This window comes from Carcharhinus amblyrhynchos, unplaced genomic scaffold, assembly GCF_965287045.1.
Source record: "Carcharhinus amblyrhynchos unplaced genomic scaffold, sCarAmb.v2.hapA chromosome_1158, whole genome shotgun sequence".
NCBI classification, from domain to species: Eukaryota; Metazoa; Chordata; class Chondrichthyes; order Carcharhiniformes; family Carcharhinidae; genus Carcharhinus; species Carcharhinus amblyrhynchos.
The window spans coordinates 24,725-35,911 of record NW_027650898.1 but is presented as its reverse complement, the minus strand read 5'-3'; the positions used below and the strand labels follow the sequence as shown (position 1 = coordinate 35,911).

Here is an 11,187-nt window from a genome sequence, read left to right as displayed (position 1 = left end):
GCATCCCCCCCCCCCCCCCCCCCGCCAAAGATAAGAAAAATATCCTGGCTGATATTTTCCCCATCCCCATTCTCCTGCCTTTCCCCTGATCCCCTTATTAATCAGGAACCGATCTATCTCTGTCTTAAAGACACTCAGTGACCCGGCCTCCTCTGGGGCAAAGAGTCCCACACATTCCCCACTCTCCGGGTGAAGAAATCCCTCCCCATCTCTGTTTTAAAGGACCGTCCCTTTACCCTGAGGTTGTGCCCTCTCTGGTTCCAGTTTTTCCTACTGGTGGAAACATCCTCTCCACGTCCCACTCTATCCAGGGCCCTCGCAGTATCCTGTAAGTTTCAATAAGATCCCCCCCCCCCCCCTCATCCTTCTAAACTCCCAACGAGGACAGACCCAGAGTCCTCAACCCGCTCCTCAAGCTCTTCATTCCAGGGATCATCCTTGTGAACCTCCCTCTGGATCCTTTCCGAGTCCCGGCACATCCTTCCTGAGATACGGGGACCAAAACTGCTCACAATCCTCCAAATATCATGGCTGATATTTTCCCCATCCCCCCTTCTCCTGCCTTTTCCCCCTGATCCCCTTATTAATCAGGAACCGATCTATCTCTGTCTTAAAGACACTGTGACCTGGCCCTCCACAGCCCTGTCACCCTCTTCCAGTCCCTCCCCCTCTGAGTCCGTCACTCTCTCTTTCCCCCTGTCTGCTGTCGTTCTTTGGGGGTGGGCAGTTGGGTTTGATACGGCACCCACCCTGAGGGGCTGATTTTGAATGTCTCTCTCCCCCGTTACTCTCACAGCTGCTCCAGTTATTATGTCTGTGGAAGAGCGGATGGAAGCGGGCGCTCGCTCGATCTAGTCGGAAATGTGAGTACCTCTCCCCCACGCCATGGTCAAGCATGGTGGCACAGTGGGTTAGCGCTGCTGCCTCACAGCGCCAGGGACCCGGGTTCGATTCCCGGCTCAGCGCACAGTGGGTTGGCGCTGCTGCCTCACAGCGCCAGGGACCCTGGGTTCGATTCCTGGCTCAGCGCACAGTGGGTTAGCGCTGCTGCCTCACAGCGCCAGGGACCCGGGTTCGATTCCCTGCTCAGCGCACAGTGGGTTACGCTGCTGCCTCACAGCGCCAGGGACCCGGGTTCGATTCCCTGCTCAGCGCACAGTGGGTTAGCGCTGCTGCCTCTCAGCACCAGGGACCCGGGTTCGATTCCCGGCTCAGCGCACAGTGGGTTAGCGCTGCTACCTCGCAGCGCCAGGGACCCGGGTTCGATTCCTGGCTTGGGCCCTCAGTCTGTGCGGAGTCTGCACGTTCTCCTCGTGTCTGCGTGGGTTCCCTCCGGGTGCTCCGGCTTCCTCCCAAAAGACATGCTGGTTAGGGTGCCTTGAGCTGAAGAGGCTCTGGAGTGTGGGCGACTGGGGGGGAGTTTCGCAGTAACTTTATTGCAGTGTTAATGCAAGCCTGACTTGCCACACTAATAATTCTTTGTCCAAGTGTAATTTGAGTTTGTTTTCTTGGCTTGACCAAAAAATAGGCCCCAAAGATGTCTGTCTGTTGGCCAATAGTGTTGGTTTCTGAGTGACCGATATCTGTTCTCTGCTGCAGAATGTTAATAGGACCTGCATCGTTAACCCCGCTTTCTGTCTGCTCCCAGTTAATGGAACGCATTGTGTGGATGGCATTGTGACGGTGGGGCGCGCAGAGGCCACCCAGGCTGGTTTTAGACAGTCAGTCTGATCAGTTTCTGTAGCTGTCGGACCAAGTACGCACCGAGCGGATAGAAACAGTGAACCAAAGCCTGGTGAAGGCATTGACGTCGAGACTTTCAGAGCTGTTAACCGCCCCCCGTCCAGCAAAACCGCCTTTCAAATGTTAAACTGCGCCTGTGCCAGTTGAAGTTACTCCGTTCACGGAATCATAGAACCCTACAGTACGGAAAGAGGCCCTTCGGCCCATCGAGTCTGCGCCAACCACAATCCCACCCAGGCCCTACCCCCATATCCCTACATATTATACCCACTAATCCCTCTAACCCTACACGTCTCAGACACTAAGGGGCAATTTTAGCATGGCCAATCAACCTAACCCGCACATCTTTGGAGTGTGGGAGGAAACCGGAGCACCCGGAGGAAACCCACGCAGACACGGGGAGAATGTGCAAACTCCAGGCAGACAGTGACCCGAGCTGGGTATCGAACCCGGGTCCCTGGCGCTGTGAGGCAGCAGTGCCAGTGTACTACTGAGCCATTGATTATTGTATATGTTAGCTCCTCTCTCTCTTTCTGGCTGTCTCATTCTCTCTCTCTCTCTCTCTCTCTTTCTCTCTCTGGTCTCTGTCTCCCCCTCTCCGGGTCTTTCTGTCTCGCTCTCGCTCTCCGTTAGGTCTTTCTGTCCCGCACATGTGCTCTCTCTCTCTGACGTTTCATTCTCACACACCTCTCTCTCTCTCTCTCTCTCTCTCTCTCTGATGTTGCGTTCTCACACACTCTCTCTCTCACGTTTCGTTCTCACACACTCTCTCTCTCTGATGTTGCGTTCTCACAACACTCTCTCTCTCTGACGTTTCGTTCTCACACACTCTCTCTGATGTTGCGTTCTCACACACTCTCTCTCTCTGACGTTTCGTTCTCACACACTCTCTCTCTCTGACGTTGCGTTCTCACACACTCTCTCTCTCTGATGTTGCGTTCTCACACACTGTCTCTCTCTCTGACGTTTCGTTCTAACACACTCTCTCTGATGTTTCGTTCTTACACACTCTCTCTCTGATGTTGCGTTCTCACACACTCTCTCTCTGATGTTGCGTTCTCACACACTCTCTCTCTGATGTTGCGTTCTCACACACTCTCTCTCTGATGTTGCGTTCTCACACACTCTCTCTCTGATGTTGCGTTCTCACACTCTCTCTCTCTGACGTTTCGTTCTCACACACTCTCTCTCTCTGACGTTTCATTCTCACACACTCTCTCTCTCTGACGTTTCGTTCTCACACACTCTCTCTCTCTGACGTTTCGTTCTCACACACTCTCTCTCTCTGACGTTGCGTTCTCACACACTCTCTCTCTCTGACGTTGCGTTCTCACACACTCTCTCTCTCTGATGTTGCGTTCTCACACACTGTCTCTCTCTCTGACGTTTCGTTCTAACACACTCTCTCTGATGTTTCGTTCTTACACACTCTCTCTCTGATGTTGCGTTCTAACACACTCTCTCTCTGATGTTGCGTTCTCACACTCTCTCTCTCTGATGTTGCGTTCTCACACACTCTCTCTCTGACGTTTCATTCTCACACACTCTCTCTCTGACAGTTTCGTTCTCACCCACTCTCTCTCTCTGACGTTTCGTTCTCACACACTCTCTCTCTCTGACGTTTCGTTCTCACACACTCTCTCTCTCTGACGTTTCGTTCTCACACACTCTCTCTCTCTGACGTTTCGTTCCTCACACACTCTCTCTCTCTGACGTTTCGTTCTCACACACTCTCTCTCTCTGACGTTTCGTTCTCACACACTCATCTCTCTCTGACGTTTCGTTCTCACACACTCTCTCTCTCTGACGTTTCGTTCTCACACACTCTCTCTCTCTGACGTTTCGTTCTCACACACTCTCTCTCTCTGACGTTGCGTTCTCACACACTCTCTCTCTCTGACGTTGCGTTCTCACACACTCTCTCTCTCTGACGTTGCATTCTCACACACTCTCTCTCTCTGATGTTGCGTTCTCACACACTCTCTCTCTCTCTGACGTTTCGTTCTAACACACTCTCTCTCTCTGATGTTTCATTCTCACACACTCTCTCTCTCTCTGACGTTTCGTTCTCACACACTCTCTCTCTCTCTCTCTCTCTGATGTTGCGTTCTCGCACACTCTCTCTCTCTGACGTTTCGTTCTCACACACTCTCTCTCTCTCTGATGTTGCGTTCTCACACACTCTCTCTCTCTCTCTGACGTTTCGTTCTAACACACTCTCTCTCTCTGATGTTGCGTTCTCACACACTCTCTCTCTGACGTTTCGTTCTAACACACTCTCTCTCTCTGATGTTGCGTTCTCACACACTCTCTCTCTCTCTGACGTTTCGTTCTAACACACTCTCTCTCTCTGATGTTCGTTCTAACACACTCTCTCTCTCTCTCTCTCTCATGTTGCGTTCTCAAACACTCTCTCCCCCCGTCTCCACAGGTTGATTACGGAGCAACGGCTGAGGAACTGGAAGCTCATTTTCACGGTTGCGGTTCTGTGAATCGCGTGACTATTCTGTGTGACAAATACACGGGCCACCCCAAAGGGTGAGCAAGCGCGCGGTGTCATGCGTGAGGTGCGGAGGGGATGTGTGTGTGTGTGCGTGCGTGCGTTTTGGGGAGCGCACAGGGTGGGTGGTGGGCGGGCATGTATGTATGTATGTGTGTGTGTGTGTGTGTTCTGGGCAGACGATGGACGGGTGTGTGTGTGTTCCAGAGAGCCCGGAGGTTGGGTGGATGTGTGTGTTCCGGAGAGCGCGGAGGGGTTTTGTGTGCGCGTTCTGGGGAGCGCAGAGGGGATGTGTGTGTGTGTGTGTGTGTGTGTGTGCGCGCGCGCGTTCTGGGGAGCGCGGAGGGTGTTTTATTGCCCTCTTCCCTTCACTTTATCTCTGTCTTGCTGCAGTTTTGCCTACATTGAGTTTTCGGACAAGGAGTCTGTGCGGACAGCTATGGCACTGGATGACTCTCTGTTCAGAGGACCGGCAGATCAAGGTGTGTGTGTGTGTGTGTGTGTGTGTGTGTGTGTGTGTGTGTGTGTGTGTGTGTGTCGGGGCTGAGAGTGAGGGGCGGGACAGGCCTGCAGGGTGTGAGAGCAGGCATGCGTTTCTGAGGGGGTGGAGGGAGCGGGTGCGAGACGGAGTTGGGGGGGGGGGCGGCGGGGGGGAAGGAGGGGCGGGTGTGATGGGGAGAGAGGGTCGCTGCAGTCCGCGGGAGGAACGCGTGCAGGAGGGAGTGGAGCTGGAGGGACGGAGTTCGAGGGGGGTTGGGGGGGGGGGGTCTGTGTGTGTGAGACCCGGGTGGGGGGGCAGTGGTGGTGGACAGAGTGGGGGTGGGGGGTGGTGGGTTTGCTGAGTACTGGCATTGAATACACAGTGCATTTCCGCAGGATTCTGTGGCAGCGATCACCGACCATTGCCTGATTTTAATCTCCCTCTCTTGCCCCCTCCCTCTCTCTCCCCCCCCCCCCCCCCCCCCAATCTCTGTTCACCCCCTCCCTCTCCCCCCCCCGCCAGGTGGTGTTGAAGCGGACAAACAGACCAGGGATCAGTACGACAGACCGGGGATGGCCCAGGGCGCGGTTCCGGGCGCGCGCCAGTTACTCCACGCGAGCGAGGTTCTACACTGGCTACGTTCCGAGAGCGCGAGGCAGAGCCTTCAGGTCTGGGGCAAATCTAGGGGGTCTGGGTTGTGGGGGGGGGGGGGGGGGGGTGCTAAGGGGCTGCTGATGAGACCACGGGTTGGTGGGGGGAGCTGCTGAGACCTTGTGCCGCCAGCACCGTTCACATCCTGCTGAGTCTCCCCCACCCTCTGATATTGCCTCCAGTATCCCCGCTGTTCCGCCCCCCCTCAGGAGGAGGGCTATTCAGCCCATCAAACCTGCACTTACCACAATCCCATAACCCCATGCATTTATACCAGCCAGTCCCCCTCCCAACACTAAGGGACAATTTAGCACGGCCAATCCACCCTAACCTACACATCTTTGGACACTAAGGGACAATTTAGCACGGCCAATCCACCCTAACCTACACATCTTTGGACACTAAGGGACAATTTAGCACGGCCAATCCCCACCCTAACCTACACATCTTTGGACACTAAGGGGCAATTTAGCACGGCCAATCCACCCTAACCTACACAGCTTTGGACACTAAGGGACAATTTAGCACGGCAATCCACCCTAACCTACACATCTTTGGACACTAAGGGACAATTTAGCATGGCCAATCCACCCTAACCTACACATCTTTGGGACACTAAGGGACAATTTAGCATGGCCAATCCACCCTAACCTACACACTTTGGGACACTAAGGGACAATTTAGCACGGCCAATCCACACTAACCTACACATCTTTGGACACTAAGGGACAATTTAGCACGGCCAAACCCCCCTAACCTACACATCTTTGAGACACTAAGGGACAATTTAGCACAGCCAATCCACCCTAACCTACACATCTTTGGACACTAAGGGACAATTTAGCACGGCCAATCCACCCTAACCTACACATCTTTGGGACACTAAGGGGCAATTTAGCATGGCCAATCCACCCTAACCTACACATCTTTGGACACTAAGGGACAATTTAGCACAGCCAATCCACCCTAACCTACACATCTTTGGACACTAAGGGACAATTTAGCACGGCCAATCCACCCTAACCTACACATCTTTGGACACTAAGGGACAATTTAGCACGGCCAATCCACCCTAACCTACACATCTTTGAGACACCTAAGGGACAATTTAGCACAGCCAATCCACCCTAACCTACACATCTTTGGACACTAAGGGACAATTTAGCACGGCCAATCCACCCTAACCTACACATCTTTGGACACTAAGGGGCAATTAGCATGGCCAATCCCCACCCTAACCTACACATCTTTGGGACACTAAGGGACAATTTAGCACGGCCAATCCACCCTAACCTACACATCTTTGGACACTAAGGGACAATTTAGCATGGCCAATCCACCCTAACCTACACATCTTTGGACACTAAGGGACAATTTAGCATGGCCAATCCACCCATCCCACCTACATATCGAGGGATATGAGGGAGAAATTGGAAATTGGGATAATGGGTTTGATGATCAGCCATGATCTCGATGAATGCGGAGCAGGCTGGTAAGAACTCGGAGTGGTGGGAGAGAGGGGAGGAACCAGTGCTGGGGTCCACTGTTACTCGTCATTTCTATCAGTGATTTGGATGAGGAATATAGGGGACATGGTTAGTAAGTTTACAGATGACACAAGATTGGTGGCACGGTGGACAGTGAAGAAAGTTATCTCCGATTGTAACGGGATCTTGATCAATTGGGCCAGTGGGCTGACCAATGGCAGATGGAGTTTAATTTAGATAAATGTGAGGTGATGCATTTTGGTCGATTGAACCAGGGCAGGACTTACTCAGTTAATGGTAGGGCGTTGGGGAGAGTTACAGAACAAAGAGATCTCGGGGTACAGGTTTCATATCTCCTTGAAAGTGGACTCTCAGGTGGACAGAGTGGTGAAGAAGGCATTCGGCATGCTTGGTTTCATCGGTCAGAACATTGAATACAGGAGTTGGGACGTCTTGTTGACGTTGTACAAGACATTGGTAAGGCCACACTTGGAATACTGTGTACAGTTCTGGTCACCCTATTATAGAAAGGATATTATTAAACTAGTGTTTAGACAGTTACACGGGTAAGATAAGTATAGAGGGATACAGGCAATTGGGACTTGCTTAGGGGTTTTACAAAAAGGGGCAGCATGGACAAGTTGGGCCGAAGGGCCTGTCTCCCGTGCTGCAAACCTCTGCCTCTTGAGATGCGAGAGGCAAGTTTTTAACACAGAGGCGCTGGTCCTCGCTGCCAGACGTGAGATCGAACAGTAACGTTTCGGAAGCTTCACGACAATACGTGAATAGACAGCAAATGGAGGGATACAGACTGCGTAGAGTCCTTCAACAGGCGATGGGGTTGAAGGGTTCTGGGGAAAGGACAGGAGAGATGGGGATGAGAAAAATATCAACCACGCGTTTCTGAATGGAGGGCTGGGACAAGTGGTGTTCCTCAGGGATCAGTGCTGGGTACCTTTCCTGTTTGTAATAGAAATGATTTGGAGGAAAACGTAACTGGTTTGATTAGTAAGTTTGCGGATGACACAAAGGTTGGTGGATTTGTGGATAGCGATGAGGACCATCAGAGGGTACAGCAGGATATAGATCAGTTGGAGACTCAGACAGAGAGATGGCAGATGGAGTTTAATCTGGACAAATGTGAGGTGATGCATTTTGGAAGGTCTGATACAGATAGGAAATATACAGTAAATGGCAGAACCCTTAAGAGTATTGATAGGCAGAGGGATCTGGGTGTACAGATACAGAGTATTGATAGGCAGAGGGATCTGGGTGTACAGGTACACAGGTCACTGAAAGTGGCAATGCAGGTGGAGAAGGTAGTCAGGAAGGCATACGGCATGCTTGCCTTCATCGGCCGGGGCACTGAGTTTAAAAATTGGCAAGTCATGTTGCAGCTTTATAGAACCTTAGTGAGGCCGCACTTGGAATATAGAGTTCAATTCTGGGTCACCCACACTACCAGAAGGATGGGGAGGCTTTGGAGAGGGTTACAGAAAAGATTTACCAGGATGTTGCCCCTGGTACGGAGGGCATTAGCTATGAGGAGAGGTTGGAGAAACTTGGTTTGTTCTCACTGGAGGTTGAGGGGACACCTGATAGAAGTCTACAAGATGATGAGGGACAGAGTGGAGAGTCAGAAGCTTTTTCCCCAGAGTCAATTACGCGGGGGGGCACAGGTTTAAGGTGCGAGGGGCAAGGTTTAAAGGAGATGTACGAGGCAGATTTTTTACACAGAGGGGGGTGGGTGCCTGGAACTCGCTGCCGGGGGGAGGGAGTGGAAGCGGATACAATAGTGAGTTTTAAGGGGCGTCTGGACAAATCCATGAATAGGATGGGAATAGAGGGATACGGTCCCCGGAAGGGTAGGGGGTTTAGTTCAGTCGGGGGACAGCATGGTCAGTGCAGGCTTGGAGGGGCCGAGTGGCCTGTTCCTGAGCTGGAATTTTCTTTGTTCTTTGATAGATAATGGTTAGCGGGTTACGGGGGAAAAAGCAGGAGAATAGGGGATGAGAAAATTATCAGCCTTGATTGAATGGCGGGGCAGACTCGATGGGCCAAGTGGTCTCGTTCTGCTCCTATCTTTAAAGTCTGAATATATAAAGACTTGTGTAAAGCTATTTTGGATCCAGTCCTGTGCAATGAGGCTGAGTCAGATGGTAATCCCGTGTTTTAAGCCGGAGGGTGCGGGATCCGCCAGGAAATAGTGATCATAATATGTGGATCACACGGTCAGATTGTAAACTAACGTTGCCATCGCCAACTGGAATCTTGAACTGAACACGGGTTAATTAGGTCGCTGATTGGTCACTTTGAAGGGATGGCAAGCGCTTGGTGGGGTTGGGGGGGGTGGTAGGTGCGCAATTTCGAGAGGCAGGCTATCTCGGAAACGCTGGAGTCCTTTCCACCCCCGAGCGCTGTGGGGGGCTTCTGTGATTTTTATTTTGAGGTCCGCCTCTGGCATGCTGTCCATCCGATCTAACCAGTGCACCTCTCTCTCTTGCAGGGGTCGGACAAGGGCATCTTCATGGTATTCCCCATACTAAAGCAGTGAAGCAACTTAGTAGCTGGGCTCCTCTTCCCCCACCCCTGACTCTTCCCTTCCCTCCCTCTCCTTCTTTCTCCTTCCCACTCACTCGCTGGCTCTCCATTTCCAATTCCCTCCCCTTTCCTAACTCACCTTCTCTCTCTCTCTCTCTCTCCCTCTCTTTCTCTCTCTCTTGATCTTCCCTCTTCCCCCCCACCTCCCCTCTCTCCACCCCTCCTTCCCTTCCCTACCCTGCCAAGATTAAACAAAAGGTTTTAAAAAAAAAGAGTGGAACAAGAAAAGAAGAAAAAAAAGAAAAAAAAAGAGATGGAGAGAGAAGAGGAAAAAAAAAATGTGCTTTGCTATAGAAAAAACCATACACACTAAAGAATAACTTGCAAGGGAGCATCCCTTTTAGAACTCTCCTGTATTAGCCCTGAGAATCAGTATTGGGTAAGATGTCCCTGCAACTAACTGCCTGTTGCTCGCTTTTCTAAAGCTTCGCAGTTCCATCGGAGATGATTTTTTTTTAAACTGAAAGAACAGAGGATTATATATATTTTCTCTTTAAGCGATGTCTCTCTCGGCCAAAAACAGAATTGTGAAATCTCGGCTGACGCGCTTTGTCTTGCGCTCTCTCTCTCTCTCTTTCTCTCTGTCTGTACTATTGACACTGGATCCCTCCCTCGCTCCCATCTCCCCTTTTGGGCTCAACCTTGCCCATGCGCGCGCGTGCTCACTTTGTCTCCCTCACACGTGCGTGCTCACCCTTTCTCTCTGTAACAATTGCGTGCCCACTTTTTGTGTCTCTCACGAGTGCACGCCAGCTCTTTCTGTCTCTCTCTAATGCGTGCGTGCTCTAACTCATGCACGCTTGCTCTGTGTCGCTCTCACGCGTGTGCGCTCGCTTGCTCTCACTCGTGCGCGCTCGCTTGCTCTCACGAGTGCGTGCCCACACTTTCGCCCTGCGTGTGCCCGCCTGTCCTGTCTGTCTCGTGCCTCCTTGCTATTGCGCACTCGTTCTGTTTCTGTGTTGCTTGCTTTCTCACCCGTGCTTTCTCCCTTTTGTGCGTCCTCATTCCTTCTCTCAAATACGCTCCCTCTCGCTTTCTTTCTGCCTCACGCCTTCCACGTGTGCGCACTCGTGGCCTCTCTCTCGCGAGCGCTCGCTGTCTCCCTCTCACCCTCTCTTGCATTCTCTCTCGTGCCCTCTCTCTTTTGCATGCATACTCTCTCCCTTCCCCTTGTGTGTGTGCGCTCTCTCTCTCTCGTGCGCTTTTTTCTTTCTGTGTGTGCTTACTCTTCCTCCTGCGCTCTCTCTCTCTCTCACACATGCCTATGTGCTCTCTCTCTTTCTCTCTCCCCCCCCCCCCCCCCCATCTCCCTCTCGCCTGTGCGTGCTCTCTCTCACTCCCCCCTCACATGCTCTTTATCTCTCTCTGTCTCTCTCTGTCTCTCTCTCTCCTGGCGACCATTCCCCCCTGCCAGGTTTGTGGCGTTTTTTTTTTGACTGACCCACCCCCCAGTTGGCCAGTCCCCAGGCCAGTTCCGCGGAAACGGGCGCGATAACGGAAAAAAAAATTGCTGCGTTTTCCTCTCGGGTTGTTGGGGGGGGTGGTGGGAGTGGAGGGGAGGGTCAAGGAATGGGGAGTGTGGGGTGGAGGAGGAGTTTGGATGTGTGTGCGTGAGTGCGTGTGTGTGTATGCGTGCGCGCGACGGAGTATCGTCGTTACTTTTTCTCTCTCTCGCCGTTCTGTGACCTGTTTTGGGATGTTCGATTTTGGAACCCCTCCTCTTT

General features: G+C 52.2%; 1 protein-coding gene across 1 annotated transcript; it reads left to right on the top strand.

Moving 5' to 3' along the window:
* Nucleotides 1-796: 796 nt before the first annotated feature.
* LOC145340569 (uncharacterized) lies at nucleotides 797-10,308 on the top strand (the record flags this gene model as incomplete). The annotated part of the gene is made up of 6 exons (XM_080185039.1): nucleotides 797-863; nucleotides 1,600-1,707; nucleotides 4,175-4,281; nucleotides 4,637-4,725; nucleotides 5,247-5,392; nucleotides 9,369-10,308. Coding segments are annotated over 6 exons (565 nt in total), but the record flags the coding sequence as incomplete, so codon positions are not given.
* Nucleotides 10,309-11,187: the final 879 nt, after the last annotated feature.